At 41.2% G+C, this 20,657-nt stretch overlaps 3 protein-coding genes across 3 annotated transcripts; 1 reads left to right on the top strand and 2 right to left on the bottom strand.

Annotated features, from left to right (window-relative positions):
• Positions 1 to 1,906: 1,906 nt before the first annotated feature.
• LOC149666735 (uncharacterized) lies at positions 1,907 to 2,720 on the bottom strand. Its single transcript, XM_089841560.1, has 2 exons — positions 2,369 to 2,720; positions 1,907 to 2,298 (listed from the first exon to the last, which is right to left on the bottom strand). Exons 1-2 carry the CDS (start codon positions 2,422 to 2,424, stop codon positions 1,959 to 1,961), a joined length of 396 nt encoding a protein of 131 aa, XP_089697686.1. The 5' UTR covers positions 2,425 to 2,720; the 3' UTR covers positions 1,907 to 1,958.
• Positions 2,721 to 3,048: 328 nt separating this feature from the next.
• Positions 3,049 to 5,542, bottom strand: LOC149666734 (uncharacterized). Its single transcript, XM_089841458.1, has 2 exons — positions 3,562 to 5,542; positions 3,049 to 3,479 (listed from the first exon to the last, which is right to left on the bottom strand). Exon 1 carries the CDS (start codon positions 5,540 to 5,542, stop codon positions 4,784 to 4,786), a length of 759 nt encoding a protein of 252 aa, XP_089697584.1. The 3' UTR covers positions 3,049 to 3,479; positions 3,562 to 4,783.
• A 314-nt stretch (positions 5,543 to 5,856) lies between these two features.
• On the top strand, positions 5,857 to 20,586 carry LOC149666733 (NFX1-type zinc finger-containing protein 1-like). Its single transcript, XM_089841553.1, has 9 exons — positions 5,857 to 6,134; positions 9,483 to 10,073; positions 10,541 to 11,166; positions 11,678 to 12,246; positions 12,331 to 12,606; positions 13,891 to 14,489; positions 15,133 to 17,574; positions 17,737 to 18,294; positions 19,581 to 20,586. Exons 2-9 carry the CDS (start codon positions 9,502 to 9,504, stop codon positions 20,116 to 20,118), a joined length of 6,180 nt encoding a protein of 2,059 aa, XP_089697679.1. The 5' UTR covers positions 5,857 to 6,134; positions 9,483 to 9,501; the 3' UTR covers positions 20,119 to 20,586.
• The last annotated feature ends 71 nt before the right edge of the window (positions 20,587 to 20,657 follow it).

The raw sequence follows: 20,657 nt of genomic DNA, 5'->3' as shown, positions 1-20,657 counted from the left end.
CATTTAACTGAAAATAGAAGTTTTTAGTCTCAAATATACAGATTTTTATAAAACATAACCACGGTAACAAATGAAGTGCCAATAACATTCGATATTTTGCGTCCCCATTATTTTAAATAAACTTAATAAAGGTGTGGGATATTTAAGCCATGTCAAGTTATTGTTGAGCGCATATTCTTGTCGGCAAATGGGATTTCAGAACCATTATAGGGAATCCTTACATTTGCATGGTGGATACCTTTAACAGAATAATAGGCTATGCGCTTTATAAAAAATAAAACGCCAATAGCATTCTGTTTTAAAGGCAGTAAAAGAGTTGGTCACAAGCGGTTTTTTAGTTGGGAATCAAGAGGAATCATATCACTTTCGTCGTTTTTAATTTGGCGATAAAGCTGACCGAGCACGTATCAATCTTTGCTCAAATTGACGCTTTATTCGTTGATATCAACTAATTTGAGGATCAACTTCGATTGATGAGACAACTAGCCAATCAGGATGCGTCTAATCACGTGCCTAGATACTGACTGCTGAGGTACCAATATGGCGAACTCTTAATGTGTCTTAATAACTCGTAGTTTTCAAGTTCGGTTTGATATTAAAATAACAACATGGGCAAAAACAAAGAAGAGAAAATAAGGAATGAGTGGAAGAAGGAGCATGAAAAAATTGTTTTAGAATTTTATAGAGATAAGCACCAAAGTTCATAACTATTGTGTAGATAGTAACTATAGCTCGTATTGGGTGGCAGCAAGTCTTGGCTATTATTTAGATAGTAACATAAAAACGCACTGTTCTCTTGTTTTTCTTGCTTTGAGTTAGATCTTTTGCTCTATAAAAAATTAAAAGCAATCCTTTTTTATGAGATATGTGTATAATTAATACCACATGAATATTTAGATCAGAGGCCACTTTGGGATCCCAAGTGTGAAGGGCATTTCAATAGAGTTCTAAAACAAACTAGTTTAAGAAACTTGGTACAATTGCTGGGGCTAGATGCAAAAGACCAGCCGTATACAGGTACCACAAATGCTTTATTTTATCTTTATACTATACTATGCATGACATATGAAGCATAATATTACTATCGTTTAGCCATATTGTAGCCGAGAGCATACATCGGAAATTTACCAACTTTGAAACCACGTTTCAAAGGGAACACAAAAAGGTACAAGACAGCAAGAGATCAGGTGCATCTGCTGATGCTGTGTATCAACCAAAGTGGAGTTTTTACAAGGATTTATTATTTGTCAATGATGGACCATCTCCAGATAAATCCACAGATAACGTGGACCAAAGTGTTACTACTGATTCAATCTTTAATGTAATGAACATTTCTCGTGAATTGTGTGTTATGTTCACTACATTGAAGTGTTTCATCTCTAGGATATAATCAGTGGAAATAACCAAAGCACCACAGATACTGAAACAGTTCAGGAGCCGACAACAGCTCATAATGATGATAATTGTGAAGTACAATAACTGCTCAGAAACGTCGCTAAGGAAAACGATATATTGATGTTAAATTTATTTTCAGATGTTAAATAACGCAACTGCAGATCCAAGCAGCAACAGTATTGCTGGTTCTTCGTCAACCCACATAAGCAGTAGTACAAACACTAGTGGTAACACTAAAAAAAGAAAGGTTCAGGGCGATAAACCAAACACCAGGGATGAAATGTTCGCTGAGTGCATAAAAGTATTAAAGGCGCCGTTGCCAACAATTCCATCACAGGAAAAGAATGCTTCAGCAGAGGACGCGTTTGGGCAGCATGTGGCACAAGTGCTTAAAGCCATTCCGAGTCTTTACAAGAGGGAACTAGTGAAATTAAACAACCCAAAAATATTATTAGAGGCTTTGCCAAATGATAAGTGAATCAAACCAATAAAATATGTCATATTTTGTATCTTTAATCAGACAGTTACTTTTTTTCGAAACGATATTTTAATCTTTTAATTAATTATCCTATGTTGCCATTCAACAGCGCCTTCATTGTTGAAATAAGACTTAAATAAATCTCTGGTTCGTTTTGCACTGTTTGTGACATTATTACACTTGGTCTTTGAAGACCAGCCCAACTTGAGCCTTCATTGGCAGAAAGGAAGCCGTAATCAGGGTCCTGAGAGTCAGCAGTGCACAAGGCTAGGGTTCTTGTTCTTAAAAGATTATGAAGGACACAGACTGCAAGAACGAAAACAGACGCCTTGTAAGGTGAAGCTATAATTGTCGTGTGCAACAGCCTCCAGCGATTTGATAGTATTCCAAATGTATTTTCCACACACGAACGTGCCCTAGATAATCTGTCGAAAGTGAAGCAGAAACAAACAGAATCAGAAGTCATCTTATATTACCGCTGATTCTATAACTAACCTGTAATTGAATATTTGGGTTTCGGGATATAGGTGTTCATTTGGATATGGCTTCATTAAATTGGTATGCAGGCCAAGTATTTCATCTGCTACTAAAACATATAGGGGGCCATTTTGTCCGAATTTGGCAGGAGTTTCGGATCTGGCAAATGTAAGGAGTTGTCTTGCAATTTCTTGAAGAAGGTGCACATGTTGTATACTCCAGAGTCACTCACTCTTCCATTTTTACCAACATCTATATAAGATAAAAGACTAGTTTACGAAGAAATACTCATGGTAGACAATGAAACTTTATTAGGTGTAAAAATTTCTAATAAAGGTGGAGAGCTTTCGACCCGAGGGTCTTCATCAGTCCAAGCCAACTGTTGGCTCTAAATTATCACAGGAATAAAACCTATTACGTCATCTCGGTTTTTTTTGTTAATCAGATTGCGCCCTCTTACGGCTAAGATGTTTTATTCCTGTGATAATTTAGAGCCAACAGTTGGCTTGGACTGATGAAGACCCTCGGGTCGAAAGCTCTCCACCTTTATTAGAAATTTTTACACCTAATAAAGTTTCATTGTCTACCATGAGTATTTCTTCGTAAACTAGTCTTTTATCTTAATATTTTTACCATGGCAAAAGTAAAGTTTAATATTTATTAACATCTATATAAGTAAATTTGAGATGTGTCCACTATGGCCAGGAGAAGAATTGAATAAAAACCATGCTAATTGTAATAATGAGAGGAGTGTGCTGGCCTCTGTATAGCTATGTGCTTTCCGTCCAGCGACCCAATGCAGTGCAGAAAGTTCCATCTGTTCTCAAATGTTTTTGCAATGGCAAGCCAATCGTCCATGATTTGGGGGAACGTCATGTACTCCTTGCTTAGAACAGCATATATTGCGGCACAAGTTTCAAATACAATCCTCGATATTCCCCTGTCGCTGACGGAATAAGAGTAGAAAAGAGAGGCGAATGTTTTACCAGTAGCTATATATCTCAAGGTCATTGCTAATCGCTCATCAGCCGGTATAGCTTTTCGCATGTGTGTGTCCTTCTTTGTAATGAATGATCGTACTTTGTTAAGAATAAGACGAAATGTATCTTCGTCCATTGGTAACCAAAGCCTAAAAACAAATGAAACAAAGGTAGTGCTTATGCGTTATACTGCCTTTCCACAAAGGCAGCCAAATAGTAATCATTTCAAACCTAGATCTGTACTTGTCAGATAGCCGAAGATCTCGAACGCTGTCGTAATAATGACTGTGTTGGCCAATGTTTCTCTTTTGTAGTATCGATTCATTGCACCACGCTTTTCCCAAACGAGAAAACCTTTTATGATAATAGTCGTCTTCTTCAAATTCTTCATCTAACAAAGATATTATAATCATAGAAGCCGCCTTTCTCTTCCGCGTCCACATATGGGTCATAACTTGCGCCGCCATTTTACAGTTGTCGATATCAGAGCTATAAACAAACAGCATCAATATTGATGAGATAGAGGACTGCGTGTTCGCGCTTGACATCAACGTCAACTACCGATGTGATTGACATTGGCTAAAATTGTTGATACGTGTTCGGTCAGCTTAAGGCGATCTTGATGAGTTAATCCCGGTAGGGGATATTCACAGTCCTGAACTTCGGGTGACCACCAAATTTCGGTAACGGCTATCAGGGAGAGATGATACGTAGCGACTAGAGTAGTAAGCTCATCCAGTTTATAACGATTGTTAAGGCTACGAACATTGGTCAGTAACGCGCGAGAATCACAAGAAGATGAGAGGGAAACACGGTCAATGGCACTCGGGGAGCCAGTGGGTAAAATTGACGAGGCATAACAATGTAAATATGTAGACAAAGTAGGTCGAAAAACAGCGGCACGAGAGTTTAGGGTTGATATTACAGTGGTATCACACGGCAAGAAATGCCGGGGGACGATGAGTGGCGAACGGCGGAGGACATATGTAAGGGGACCACGGTACTGGGGGAGGGTACGGAGGGTGTCCAACAGCACCAGGGAGAGATGGGGCACCAACTGGAAGATTATTGGGGAAGGATAGAGGTGGACCAGTGGCGAAAGGAGCTGGCGGAGAGTTTGGAGGTGCGTTAAAGGCAAACATTTTCGGCACAGTACTAGATGAGACACTATGAGAGGGAGTAGTAGACCTGCCCACAGAAGAACTGTTTGTAGAACGTGGGAGAGGTGTGGGGCGTTGAGGTCTATTAACTATTTTACAGTTACGAATTTGAATATCAGTTTCACCATTAGCAAGTCGACGGGAGAGTTCAGCTCTGGCGGCGGCCAGCTTGGTACGCTGAGACGGAGTGTAATCGGGTCGCGCTTCAAGCGAAAAGTTAGGATCTTCGGTTTTACGCAAGCGAAAGTAATGATAGATCAAGCCCTTATGACCAGGGGAAAGAAGAATCACCTTTACTGGGCGGGGACGCGCACCTTGAGGGGGGGAACACGACCAAGTCTAAAGAAACGTACAAAAGACTTAATATTACAGTTGGACATGATCGACGCGATTTGATCGGCTTCATCATTTTGGCCAGATTCAGGGAGACCAAAGATAAGGATGTTGCATTGTCTGTTGAACATGGAGGCAGTTTCATCGTGTACTTGACTCACGATATCAGATAAGGCAGGTTGAGAACTTACTGTAGAAGAGGTAGTGAGACAGTCTTCGAGTTTGGTAGTTATGGATGAAATAGCGGCATCATGAGTTTGTAAATCAGAGTGTATAGTTTTAATAACAGGATGAGAGTCAAGGTCAGAATGGTTGACCAGGTTGCAAGTGATAGTGGACAGCGAGGCATCAACTGCCTTGATATTACTTGATAAGGTCAATAGATCAATTCCGTTAGTAGCAGTGTGGTCACTTATTTGTGACACAGTGTCTTGAAGTTTACGAACATCAGTTTTTAGAGAATCCAAGGTTTGGGCCAGTACACAAAGGGGACAAGGCAATATGACCGAAGTCGCAGAGATGAGAAAACTATGGTTGCATGTCGAGCAAGTAGACAATTTAAAGCGGGGCTGTCCAGAAGACGGAGATGTCGGTGAAGGGGTTGAAGAAGTGCCAACAAGCTGCGGAGGAGTTGGAGTAACGGGTTGACAATTGTCCGAAAGATCGGTGATCACAGAGTGTACCGGCACCTTAGTAGGTGTACGCGGTAGGGTAGGCATAGTGAGTTGATCTATGACGGCACCAAAACCATTGAAATAGCACTCGAAAAACCGGTAGTACTGAGGCTGGCGTAGACCAACTTGGAAAACTAAACTAGAGTTAAGCCTTGGTTAAGAAGACCAAAATCATTATCCTTCAAAAAATACTAAACTATGACAACATCTAAATCTTGAAAAGCATAAATAACACTCAATTTAAAACTAATTTAAGTAATAATTAGTTAATAATTAAGTTAAATATTTCCAAAATAACAGAACTGTGGAGCAAATGTGCCGACACGCTTACGAGCAGACGACTTTGTCTTGGTTTTTAATACATGTTGAACGCCGGCGGCTTGCAGACGGTAAATTTGGATTTTTGCTGACAGACAGGTACAGAGGTAGTACTCTCGGTTTAAGTTTTAGTTTCGGTTTTCTCGGTTGTCGATTTGTAGCGCTGTGTGAAAATGCGGTGGTGAATACAATCATATCCAAAGCCAACCGTCGCAAAGGCGGCGTTCAAATAACATTCTAATTTACGTTGAAATGCATTGTTCTTAAAGAAACACCGGAAATTGACCAAGGCTTAGCGAAAACGAAACAACGAATATTTGTAAGTTTTTGTTCTTTTTTTTTATTTAAATATTTTACGGGTTATTTGCATTTAATTTAAATACTTCAGATTGGGTTTAAAATTAACGATAAACATGTTAGTGTCTTCATTCTTTAATGAAATTTTAAGGTTAGGTAAGGTAGGGACCGTCCATAAACTACGTCACGCGAAAAAAAGCATTTTCTGACCCCCCCGTCCCCCCAGATCACGCTTCATCACGCTTTTCTCAGACCCCTCTCCTAAAAACCACGTCGTATTTCTTTAACCCCCCCCCCTCCGCACTATGATTTGTCTTAATTTACAAATTTAATTTGATTAATTTCTTGAGTGATATGCCGCCCTATCAGAAATATTTTGCTCGGCTGAAAATTCAAGTTCTCTTCCCTTTTAACCTTTTTCCCTCTGATTGACGTTTATAATTTTAATGTCTGGATGTGCTTTTTATAAGCTTCAAAAAAGTTCCATAAAGCTTAGTTAAAGGGGCACAATTTTAGGTTTCGACTAATCGAGCTTGAGATTTAGAAAATTTGCCCAAGAATCGAAACCATTTCAATCGGCAGGGGATTTGATTCATCCTCACAAATAATGGGGGCGAATAAACAGAGACATAAGAGAGTTTACGCTGTTTATTTTAAATGCGCTATTTAAATTGGCTATATAAATGTGTAAATAGTAGATAATTGCTTAAATTTTCTACTATTTAAGTGATGATGGAATAACAATTTTGGTAAATTATTGTAACGGTGGACTATGGAACGTTGTCTTTCTTCTTCTATAACATAAGAGAGCCAATCGGCCTCTTACTGACTTCGTAACAAAATCAATGCAAAATGTGACGTCACGCATGGTAGAACCCCTCCCTCCCCCTTGTCACGGACCGTCACAAATTTAGAAACCCCCTCCCCCCCATAATAGTGTGACGTAGTTTATGGACGGTCCCGATTGTTGTTAATTTGATCATGTAGCCTAGTTGTAATTTAGGTGGGCGTTGAAATTTTATCATCAGGTAGTGTCAGTGTACATATCTACGCGTGTATTGTAGTAGAATTAAAGTCATGGGGTGTCATTACCTTCTTTGAATTTATAACGACTCAGCCTGTACACTTTGGGTACAAAGTACAGTGTATTATTTATATTTATGGAATGAGTTTTAGAATTAACCAGACATTAGTTAATTATGGTAATTAATTAAGATTAACTGCCCATTAATTAATAACTCAAGGCTCAAATTTTAAAAAGTAATTAAACTTTCAATTAATTTGATTATAGGGCGTTTCCTACTACTTGTAATATCTAAAAATATCTTTTAAACAAATTTAATCAAACGTTGTTATCTGCGAAGTGTATTGTGAAGTGTTTAAATATTTGATTGGATAAAAATAATCTACACCGATAAGCAAATATTGAACTCTAAACTAAGCAGACGCTGTAGCGGAATTATAAGCCCGCTCAAAAAGGGGAGGGGCATAGTGGCGACATGGAGGTATAAACACGGGAGACCCTAATGCTGCCTAAGCAGTCTTTAAGTGATTTATTCTATCAATTCTTCTTCTAATTATAAGACCAGTCTGCATAATGAAAATATGTAAAGAAATACAGTCTCCGAATGATTTTTAAATTCAAATTAGGTTCAGATTTCATGGTTAATTTGAAATAAGCCCCTCCGACCAATCGCGTAACGCCCTGCCTTTAAGGATAATAGCAGACAAACTTCTCCCGTCTTTTATTGCTCCATAGTACCCAACTGAAGGGCTAACACAAAAACGGCGTGTGCTTAGTTTTATTTATACGCTAATCGAAATTTGATGGCGGTTTTGAATTGCGTATTACAAATATACCGCCCGTTTACTGTTTTATCGATTGACAATGAAATGGAAAATTTCACACGCCGTATTCGGGGATTATTTGCCGAATACCAAATAATAATTATTATAATAAAATGGCCCTGGGTCGGTTATCAAAATGCATGCCCAGAATAGAGATAAAATAGGCGATAAAACTTTTATCACTGATTGATTTTAAATTCTTATCTCTAGTATTTTATTTGCAATAAATTCTAAACTAAAAAAAAAATAAGATACACTAATTTTTATTACATTTTACATAAGTAAAATCATAAATTCATAAGATATGTTCCATAAGTTTGTCACTGGTTACAAACTGGAGCTTGTCATGAAGTCTTGCGCGCGTCAAAGTCCACGGGAAGGGGGGGGGGTATGAAAGAAGAGGCGGGAGGGTCATAGCGATAGAGGTAAAATGGTATTACGTACTTTTCGCCGTCCCCGTCAGCAACGTCATCAAAACGTAGATAATTTAAATTTTTCGTTACGCGTTGAAGGGAGGGACTCTATACTGGGTGTCTATGAGTCGGACTAAAGTAAATACTAACTGTTCTCCATTCCTACTTCTAAAATTAAATCTATCACTGCCCAGAGTGAGTGTCCCCTCGAAAATGAACTGCCCTTTACAGAGCCTCACTACCGTACCGTCAAAGTTTTTGTTATTTTATTTTGTTGTTGAAATTTGTTGATGTAAAATTATTTCGTAATGATTACTCACCTAGGTATTTAAACATTCTTTGTTGGCAAAATTTCAAATATTATTCGTTTGGAACGAGTCAACTTAAGTACATGTAGACCTAGAATTTGCGCGTCATATCGGGGTTTTTCTCTCTCTAATGTGAAAACTGTTGTCTGGGAATTTCATATTGGTTTGGGTAACTTGAACTTCCTTCTATTTTAGCGTGAACCAAGAAGTGATATCTAGTTTATTAGGGAGAAGGTATAAATTCGCGTCTGCACATTTCTAGCTCTTTATCTCCAGTCCAAACATTACGTTGCCTGTCCGGAGTTAATACCCGCCCCACCTCTAAATTACAACCAGCATCTCATTGGTTCTTGAAACTCACGTCAGGGCGACGCGAATGACTATAGAATTCCGTATTTTCCGTATTGAGGAGAGGCGAAATAGCCCGGGACCTCCTTTTACGTCGTCCCCCCCTTTGTATTATCGAAGGGGGACTGCAGGACTATGGCGCGCGAATACTTAGGCATCTTATTCCTTCTCCCTAATAAACTAGATATCGCTTCTTGCATGAACTATTGTTCACGACGCTAGTCATTTTTAAACCCACGACATTGTTTTTGACTCTTCTTAATATAAAATTGAAATGAAAGTGGAAATCAAAATTTGTTACGGAAAAAATTACTTTGAACCTTCAGGGAAAACCAGTTTAAAATGTAAAATGTCAATTTAATATTTTGAAATTAATAAAATAATTAAATGTGTGGCAACGCTGGTAACATATCACGCTCCTATTCAATGGATCTACCGCAAATTCATTTGCAGCAACTATTCTACCGTTAAAATGAACCGGCGACCTTTTCGTGGACGCCGTAACCAAAACAATGACGCGGACCAAAGAGATCTCTTCGAAATTGCTCGGGAACAATTTAACGCGAATGGTCCTCAAGGGAACAGAGGACCGCGTGGTGGACATAACGAAGGTCGTGGACGTCGAGGAAACCGTCAAGAAAACGGAGGTCCTCGTGGCCCTCAAAACCAAGAGCGTAGAGGACATGGTGGAAATGCTCCCGGAGGTAACAGACGCGACCAAGACGACCATGATGGCTTCGGAGGCGCCCAACCTCGTGGCCCTCAAAACCAAAACCGTAGAAGACGTGGTGGAAATGGTCCCGGAGATAACAGACGCAACCAGGGAGGTGATGGTAGAGGCGCTGGTGAACACCCTGTGATTGGTGTGGTAAACCATGACGAAAGACCACCTAGGAATGGTAATGATGGTCGTGAAGAGAATGCCATTGGTGGATTACAACGTCAAGCTAAACAATTATACCCAATGGGATTCCGAAAACTTGAAGAATTGGAGACCAAGTCACCGGCGGAAGTCGTCTTCACCGTCAATTCGAATCGTAGCGGGTAAGTCACTCCTGACATGTCTTAAAGTGGAACCTATGGTATCTTAATGTTATAATGGGTTACAATGACGCGATTTGTTGCAAAATTGCTTCAATTTCAATATGAAATATGTATGGTGTTCGAAAAATTGTGGTGGGCCATAGTAGAATAGGATGGTTCTATGGGAAATCATCAATTTTGAGTCGAAAATGTTCTATACTTCTAAGACCACCGATTTTGCCCCCACAAGGGATGCACCCCCTAAGTACAAGTTACGATTAGAGCAGTGCTTTATGGATGATCTCCTTAAATTTAAGCATGAAACTGAACACACAATGCTAATTAAATTAAAACACTCCGATGATCATGTGTCATCATAGAACATGTTGACTCAAAATTTATTTCCTATAGAACCACCTCACTGCGTTACTTTTTTTGGGACACCGTGTATAAAAAAGTATTGATTAAGTGTTACGTTCAAAATTAAGGTTCAAAGAACTATTGAATGAAAATTTCCTCACTAACGATAAGATTGGTAAATGTCTTCAAGTCATATCCTTGGGTTGCCAATGCGAGCATAAGGAAAATCGTTCCCAATTCCTTATAAATCTATTGAAGGAGAATGAGAAATTCCTTACAAGTCACCTCATAAAGTACTTGCTCGAAACCCAGAACAGTCCCCCAAACGCCTATCGTCTCGTATCAATGGGTCATCTCTTGGACTTGATTGAAACATTACAAAAGTTCCATCCTCAAGAATCACTTATGACCACGCAAATACTATTGCCCTTAGCCGGGGACACCATTAAACGTTTGACCAACGTCCTAGGGGAACAAAGGCGCTATTTAGAACGTTTGGAGACCTTGGACGCGGTCAAGAACAGCTTGGTTGATAATTTTAGCGTTGTACACGCCACCAAGAAACTGCCCGAAGATGAAGTACCCAATTACTTTAGGGATATCCCAATTTTCCCTGATAAACACGACTTAATTACCAATGCCAGACCGTTCCTGAGGGCAAATATAGTGGAAGGACGCTACAAGAATGTAGAACATTATTTGGATGTCCAGTTTAGGTTGCTTAGGGAGGATTTCATCAGGCCCTTGAGAGAAGGTCAGTTGGTGTCTTGTAAATGCTATAAGATCTACAGGGTTGCCATTGGTCAGGGAGAAAATGGATGGGTTGGAAAATATCCCTCTTAACCTTAACAACTAGCTTTTGTTTGACCTAAATAGGTCAGGGAAGATCAAATCATACTTGTTTGTGTTTGATATGTTTGGTACATGATCAAAAAGGTTGCAATGGGCTTATAGGGGTAAAGAACGCGACCTAATTCAGGTAAGTCACCCAAGATTTTTGCATAAGCCTATTTGAACTATCACGGACACCTCGAACTCGAGGCTGTACACCCGTAGCCCAGTTGAGATAGGGCCAAGGATTTAGTACGGTTGGATAGCCTACAATTAGAGCTATCATACACTCAAGGGATTTCCCTGGAAATTTAGTTACGACGTTCCAAATACAGAGTTTAAAACTGAGCTATAGCGATTTCATGAAGGCAACCCCTAATGACATGTTACACCGCGACGCGAGATACTTACACTGTACTTACACATCCTTAAAGGAATTACGATGTATTTGGAACAAATCAAAAACAACAAAACCAAGCAACGCTTGCAAGATATCAAAGTGTATGTGAACGTTAAAATCAGTCAAATAATCTTGACGGATGACGGGGTGGTACACTCGGTTAAATTCGAAGTCGCTAACGGAAGACGAGTCCAATGGGAAAAGAGTAAGCGTCTGCTGTACGGGTCCCTCGTTTGCTTAACCTTTGACAACTTCGAAACGATTTACTTCGGAACCGTGTCCGAACGTGACGTGGAGAAATTGAAAAACGGACAACTGGGGATCAAGTTCGAAAAACAGGACGAGATTATGAATGTCCAGGGTGAAAGCTTTACCATGGTCGAAACCGAGGCCTACTTCGAAGCCAGTCGACACGTCTTGACGGCCCTGCAAGATATTGAGGAGGACAGTTTCCCACTCAAGGAGTACATCGTGGAGTTGCAAAAGAAAATGGACAGACCAGATTACTTGAATGACGATACGGTGTATTGCTTGCGGACTTTGGTACAGATGGATACGCATGAGGATCTGTGTCGGATAGCCAGCTTGAAGGTTCGATTTAAGGTAAGTTGGTTATCAATCCCGACTTGACTAGTCATCAGGGTTGTCACAGTACCCGCGCAACAATGTTTTTCGTGACTTATATAGATTGGACTTAAGGACTTAACTTGTCCTTGCAAAATGTCTACCAGACAAGTACCCATTATATTGTGCGACGATAGTGCTTGTCTTACCGCGAAGGATTTCAATTTGGACCCATCGCAGTACAAAGCGTTGAAATCGGCCCTTAGACAGAAACTTAGCATAATTCAGGGACCACCTGGGACCGGAAAGACTTTCGTGGGACTGAAGATAATGGAAGCCTTGTTACATAATCAAAAAGCTTGGAAGGAACTTGAGGGCGAAGAACGCAATCCCATTCTGGTAAGTAATTGCAAATTTAGGGGTTTTATCTGGACCCCTGTGTTTAGTAGGGCTGGGTAGAGGACAGTTAGGGCTATCACACATTCGAAGGTTTTTCCTGGAACATTCTAGAGACATGAACTTCTGAAAGTTTTGCTTTAGCTCTTAGGGTCAAGAATGAGGCTTTTTAACTTAAGGCTGTGCATCTCGAGTACTGATTGATTGCCAAGTAATTAGTATTTTTGCATAGAGGGTAATTATGGCGAACACATACTCAAGGGATTTTCCTGGAAATTTTGTTACACTAGAGTTATGGCATTCCAAAGTCGGATGTTCGGGTATAGCTCCATTGGTCAGAATAAGGTGTTTCATTTCAAACCTGTATATCTCGAGTCCTGATTAAGATAGGGCCAAGTAATTAGTATGGTTGCGTAGAGGACAATTAGGGCGAACACATACTCAAGGGATTTTCCTGGAAATTTTGTTACACTAGAGTTATGGCATTCCAAAGTCGGATGTTCGGGTATAGCTCCATTGGCCAGAATAAGGTGTTTGATTTCAAACCTGTATATCTCGAGTCCTGAATAATATAGGGCCAAGTAATTAGTATGGTTGCGTAGAGGACAATTAGGGCGAACACATACTCAAGGGATTTTCCTGGAAATTTTGTTACACTAGAGTTATGGCATTCCAAAGTCGGATGTTCGGGTATAGCTCCATTGGTCAGAATAAGGTGTTTCATTTCAAACCTGTATATCTCGAGTCCTGATTAAGATAGGGCCAAGTAATTAGTATGGTTGCGTAGAGGACAATTAGGGCGAACACATACTCAAGGGATTTTCCTGGAAATTTTGTTACACTAGAGTTATGGCATTCCAAAGTCGGATGTTCGGGTATAGCTCCATTGGCCAGAATAAGGTGTTTGATTTCAAACCTGTATATCTCGAGTCCTGAATAATATAGGGCCAAGTAATTAGTATGGTTGCGTAGAGGACAATTAGGGCGAACACATACTCAAGGGATTTTCCAGGAAATTTTGTTACACTAGAGTTATGGCATTCCAAAGTCGGATGTTCGGGTATAGCTCCATTGTTCAGAATAAGGTGTTTGATTTCAAACCTGTATATCTCGAGTCCTGATTAAGATAGGGCCAAGTAATTAGTATGGTTGCGTAGAGGACAATTAGGGCGAACACATACTCAAGGGATTTTCCTGGAAATTTGTTTAAACTAGAGTTATGGGGTTCCAAAGTTGGGCTTCAAGTGCGCGTAGCCTAAAATCATACCCACACTTGACTTAATTCAGATCGTCTGCTACACAAATCACGCTTTGGACCAGTTCCTGGAAGGGGTACTTAAACTAACTGACAAAATCGTACGCATGGGCGGTAGAAGCGGCAGCGATGCCCTGAAACCCTTCGCAATGAACCACCTTAAACGAGTCTACTCTCGCAGTATGCCAGGCGGTAACCAAATGGGCAGACATTTTCGCGACATGAAAAGGGAATTGGAGCGAATGTTGCACGACATAAAATCAAAAGAACGTACCCTTAAGTCAATCAATAAGGATATTCAGTCGGAAGTGGCTTTGAGAGACGTCATGCACGATATCCATTACCAAAGCTTTTTGTACGATGCCCCCAAGAACTTAAGGTTGTCCAGCAAACACCTTGGTTCCATTATGCAATATTGGTTGGGTCTTCAAATACCGGAACACGTTTGGAACGTCCCAAATGAAAATGCGCTAATTGTGCCAGACTATCGCGAAATCGAGGTTGAAGACTTGAACGTGTCCGATGCGGAGGAAGCGGTTGAGGAAGAGTTGGACTTGGATGCTGGTGAATATGAGGATGTACCACCACCACCTGTACAACTTCCACGAGAAGCCGGCGCCGCGGCTAACGGGTAAGTACTTGAATACTTCCGCTTGGTAATCTCCTTTATTAGTGTCCTGTAATTCCTATAAAATACCGCGTTGATGAACATCTCTTTGAATACCATTGAAAACGCGATTTTCAGCTGAGGCATAAGTACTTGAAATACTTCCGCTTGCATGAAACGGTGTCCAGTAATTCCCATAAAATCCCGCGTTGGTGAACATCCCTTTGAATACCATTGAAAACCCGATTTTTAGCTGAGGCATAAGTACTTGAAATACTTCCGCTTGCATGAAACGGTGTCCAGTAATTCCTATAAAATCCCATGTTTTTGCGCCTGTCTTTGCAAATATGGTTTTTCGTCAAGAAGGGTTACATTTGCCAGGGTTCGTACGAGGGATTTGGAAAATGGGGGAATACGTCAGGGATTTAAAGTTTCGTTCTAGAAACTCGGGGATATGTCAGGGATTATGTTTGGTATATCAAACCATGATTGCTTCGAGCAAAGATAAATATGGGCTAAAGTGTCATCTTAAAATGGTCCCAGGGATATTGGAAAAATATCTTCAGGGTTAAGCTGGAAAAGTCGGGGATTTTCAATATCAAAATTTCGTCCAAACCCTAGCTGCTTGCGCATGATACAAAGCACAAATTTTAATTTACCATGACAGACAAGCGCAATTACCTAATGGCGAAGATGAGGAATTGTCTGACGAAGAGGACGTAGAGTACCTCATGGCCCAACGCCAAGAGGACCGAGTAGAAAATCGCAATCGCGTTGTCGTTGACGTAAATGATTCCGATTCCGACGATGATACCGCGAATCAAGTTCCGCAACCGAGAAACGGCGCTAATGCTGGTCAATGGCAGACGCAAGGCGGCAAGAAATCGCGTCAAAAATACTTAATGTCCAAGATGAAATCGTCCCAGGTTCTAACTGAAGACGAGATCCTGAAACGCCGCAACGTTTGGAGCCTCGAAATGGACGAAAAATGGCGTTTGTACAAGACGTGGATTAACTTATACACCACAACCATCCAAACTGATGTCGACGACTTGAAACGAGAGTACGAGAGGAAGCTGGCCACCATCGGAGAAGCCAAAACGGAAGAAGAGATTATCGTCGCCAAAGCCGCCTTGGTCATTGGTATGACCACAACGGGTGCCGCGAAGTATCGACACTTGGTTCGTAATATACGTTCCAAGATCGTCATCGTCGAAGAAGCGGCCGAAGTACTCGAAGCCCAGATTGTAACGTCGCTCAGTAAGTACACGAAACACTTGGTCCTTATTGGTGACCATCAACAGTTGCGACCCAACCCTGTCGTCTACGACTTGGCTAAGAAATACAATCTGGAAATATCGCTCTTCGAACGCTTGATCAACAATGGGGTACAGTTTGTCCGATTGGGTATTCAACACAGAATGAAACCGGACATATCGCGACTACTTGTCCCTCATATCTACAGCGATCTTGAGGACCACGAGTCCGTTTTTGAGTACGAAGAAATCGAGGGTTTCAACAAAAGCGTCTACTTTGTAAAACACTCTCACAATGAGCTCCAGGAAGCCGATAGTACATCGCGAGTCAATAACCACGAAGCGCAATTTCTCGTGTCTTTGGTCCGGTATATCTTGCAGCAAGGTTACGAACCCACTAAAATCACTATTTTAACGACCTACTTGGGACAGTTATTTACCATCAAACGTTTGTTGACCGGGTCCCTGAAGGAGGTTAGAGCCACGGTGGTTGACAATTTTCAAGGGGAGGAGAATGACATTATCTTGCTGTCCTTTGTCAGAAGTAACGAGGATGGTTATATAGGCTTTTTGAAGACTGAGAACCGTGTTTGCGTCGCGTTGTCCAGGGCTAAGAAGGGACTCTTTTGTATTGGCAATTTTGATTTATTCGCCCAAAAAAGTCCGCTATGGTCCAATATAACAAAAACCTTGGAGACAACCAAGGCTATTGGTCCCAGGTTACAATTGAAATGCCAGAATCACGGAAATGTCGTTGAAGTCGCCTCTTCATTCGATTTCAGCCAAGTACCGGATGGAGGTTGCGCTGAACCTTGTGATTTTCGGTTGCCTTGCGGACATGTCTGCGAGAAAAAGTGTCACCCATTCAATAGGGAACATGTTGACGTTAAATGTCCTAAACCTTGCGAACGCGTCAACTGTCCTTTAAAACATCGATGTCGCAAAAAGTGCCACGAGCCTTGTGGAGATTGCGTGGTTAGGGTTATGAAAACTGTTCCCAAATGTGGCCATGAAGTATTCCTGCCATGCCACGTTGACGAAAAGTCACATAAATGTACACTGCCTTGTCCCAAGTTGCTAACATGCGGTCATAAATGCCCCAGACCATGCGGGGAACGTTGTGGCGATTGCAGGAAACTCGTCACCGTTACTGGACCATGCGGACACGATATCCGAATACAGTGCCTTTTTTCCAAGGATAACGCTGAACTCATCGACGCTTGCAATGGTAATTGTCCCAAGGTTTTGAGTTGCGGCCATAAATGCGATAAAAAATGCGGTAAGCCTTGCCAAACTAATTGCGTCGTCAAAGTGAATGTGCAATTAGATTGCGGGCACGTAGTCAAATCCAGTTGCTATAAATCCAAGGATCGCGTCAATTTACAAGAAAATTGCGCCGCAAAATGCAACGCGAAGTTGAATTGCGAACACACTTGTTCCGGCAGTTGCGGAGAGTGTTTTCAAGGGAGACTTCACGCTCCTTGCAATATGCCTTGCAAGAAGATTCTGGTTTGCGGCCACGCTTGTCGGGCGCCTTGTTCCAATAGTTGCCCACCGTGCGGGTACCGTTGCGACAATAGGTGTCCTCATAGTCTATGTCAACAGACGTGCGGTTATCCTTGTCTGCCTTGTTTGGAAAAGTGTAAATGGAGCTGTAAACACGAAAAATGTCTTGCCAAATGCGGCGAGATTTGCAACAGACCCCCGTGCAAGTTTACGTGCACCAGGAAACTAAAATGCGGACATATTTGCGTTGGAATGTGCGGAGAGCCGTGTCCGAAGCTTTGCCGAACGTGCAATAAGGAAGAGTTGGAAACGATATTCTTTGGGGAGGAGGACCATCCAAAGGCCAGGTAAGTGTCTCTCTACAATTATGTCCACCGACATTAGAAGCACTTAGGACTTAATGGTTTAACGCCACCTACATACAACGCGTTGTACTTTGTGGGACCTTTGATAATATCAAGGGAAATTATGGAACACAGATCTAAGAGCTGTGAATTCTCGCGTTACAGATTTATTGAATTGGAAGACTGCGAACACGTCATCGAAATCTATGGTTTAACCAAATGGATTCAAGCCCAGAACGAAAAGACTAGCGAAGTCAAAATGCTCTCGTGTCCCAAATGTAAAACATCAATCAGACGCAACCTAAGGTTCGGGAACGAGGTTAAGTCGGCCCTAGCTCGAATAGAAACCGTTAAGCGAAAAGCCTTTGGGGAATTAGAGAAGAATAAACGCGATCAGTCCATTCTGGAAGCGGATGTCAGCCATTTTGATCACGATTTGAAGACGAGAAGCAAGAACCGAGTGGTCTTCACCACGTACCTGAATCCGCAAAGTGTCAAGTACAAGGAGTACCTGAAATACTTGATGGCCATCTTTGCGGTAAACACCTTCGATCAGGATAGTTTGATCAGATTTCGAAATTACTTGAGTATCTTGAAAGAGGTGGAGAACGTTGAGAACGGCTTGGATGATAGTGTCCTCAAGGCGTTAAACTCGGACCTGAAGTCTTTGTATCAAAAGGCCTTGGAATTTACCTCGTACACGATTGAAAGAATGACGCAAAAGTAAGTGCCTATCAAATTATGTCAGGGAAAGGGCCAGGGAAGATAATGGAGGGTTACCGGGTTGTCCGTTGGGATTTTGAAAACGAGCTTCAGGGAATTTTAGAATTGTCATACACGTCAGGGAATTTCATATTGGTTGGGTAATTTTCGTGGAAGTTTACGCTGCACAGTGCCGGATTAGTATCCTCTAAGCGCGTGCCTAGAGTCCCCAGTGCTCAGAGGGCCCCCGATGATCAGCCTTAAGCTCTCAGCTGTCATATCACAGTGGGCCCATGAATGTCTCGTGCATAGGGGGCCCCCGATGATCAGCCTTAAGCTCTCAGCTGTCATATCACAGTGGGCCCATGAATGTCTCGTGCATAGGGGGCCCCCGATGATCAGCCTTAAGCTCTCAGCTGTCATATCACAGTGGGCCCATGAATGTCTCGTGCATAGGGGGCCCCCGATGATCAGCCTTAAGCTCTCAGCTGTCATATCTCAGTGGGCCCATGAATGTCTCGTGCATAGGGGGCCCCCGATGATCAGCCTTAAGCTCTCAGCTGTCATATCATAGTGGGCCCATGAATGTCTCGTGCATAGGGGCCCCCGATGGTCAGCCTTAAGCTCTCAGGTCTCATATCACATTGGCCCATGAACGTCCAGTGCATAGAGGCCCCCGGGGGTGTTGATCCGAGTCCGACACTGTTCAGGCATGGTGTTTCATTTTTGACCAAAGTATAGTGGGTTCCATGGGCGATTTTGAGTGGAAAATGTTGTTTGAAATATTGCCACAAGGGACACCCTAAACTCGGTATGATTTGGAGTGTTTTAGCGATGAGTTAGCTCAAAATTCCATAAATGGAACTATCCCAATGCACTTCTGTTCTACCAACCTTTTTTGGAGTTAGTGCATAAGTTGATAAGATATGTTCATTCCATAAGTTTGTAAATTCTGGTTACAAACTGGAGCTTGTCATGAAGTGAGTGTGGTAGGTCATAGATTCGAGGTAAAGCGCTGTTGTCAAAGGCTTAGTATAGACTAAATAGGACCTAGATGGAAGCCCTGCAAAATTAACCACCGACTCCACCGAGTGTAGGACTTCAATTCTCACTCGTCGTTCTCGAACTAACTCAAGCTGTAAGTCTCTCAGTAGCGTTATGCTTATGGAAGGAACATGTCTTATGTTAGTGGTACTAGTTATTTTTAAACCCACAACATTCTGACATTTATGCAATTAAAAGTGTTGATGGAAAATGACCTTAGACACTCCTTGAAAGTTAAAAATATCGTTTAAATCTGTACCCAGAATGCGAAGGTCAGGTCGCCAAACGAACCAGCTAATCCAGGACTTGTCAAACGAAACGCGTCGTTTGCAATCCTTACACAATTTCTTCAAAGATTTTGGCAAAATTCGTGTAAACGGTTCATTGAGAGCCAAAGAATTCTTCGACGTCATACTGGAGAAGTTACTGGTTAATAAGGCCATGACGGAAGCTGACTTCAAGGAACTAAACATTATGAAACAAAAACTGGTTGTCCTCAGCGAAGGAGCCGTAATTGGGGTTAGCCAGGAAGAAAAGTTACAAATACTTAAAGCCATGGGTCTCTCTCAGGGACATTGGTACACTTGTCCCAATGGACACGTTTATTGTATCACCGAGTGTGGAGGGGCCATGGTTCAAGGTCGTTGCAACGAATGCGGTGCCACAATTGGTGGTGGGTCACATAGACTCAGGGAAGATAATAGAGTCGCTAGGGCCATGGATGGAGCCAGACATTCGGCTTGGTCCGCGCAAGCTGATATGGCCAATTACCGATTAGAAGATGAGGCTGATTTTGACTAAATACTTTATTTTTACTAACATAATTCCATTTTTATTATTATACTTGTCTTCAGTGACATATTAATCTTTTTACTTATCTCTAATTTTTCTTCAATTTTATTAAATCAACGACTTTGATTTTTGTAGTTTCTTTGTTTTGAGTAAGGCCAAGGCTTAGGGTTTTTTTTTGTGATGAAATTTTATATTATAATCTTATCGAAAAGGGTTCCCCCATGTTCTAGCGTTAAATAGTTGCTTAGAAAGTGTTAATTAATTTTAAATGCTTCCTAAATTAGTAATTCACAACCAAAGAAGTTTTTTAAAATTAAAAAAATTGCCAAAGAAAGTTTTCACTGATTAAAAATAACACTAAAAAAGAAAGTGTTCATTCAAAATGGTTCCTCAATTTTAATAAATGCCAAAAAAATGTTAAATTAGTTGAGAAATTTGTTGTACTATTAACGTAGAATAAAGATATTTTCAAAAATTTCTAGGTAAAATTTGACAAGGCCTAAAATTCCTAAATCTACACGTGTTTACGAAGTATTTAAATTTTCCCG

Source organism: Phalangium opilio, unplaced genomic scaffold (genome assembly GCF_054372755.1).
Source record: "Phalangium opilio isolate 3A_F unplaced genomic scaffold, DU_Popi_V2 ptg000060l_1, whole genome shotgun sequence".
NCBI lineage: Eukaryota > Metazoa > Arthropoda > Arachnida > Opiliones > Phalangiidae > Phalangium > Phalangium opilio.
The sequence above is the reverse complement of the archived record's forward strand: the minus strand, read 5'-3'. Positions and strand labels throughout refer to the sequence as shown.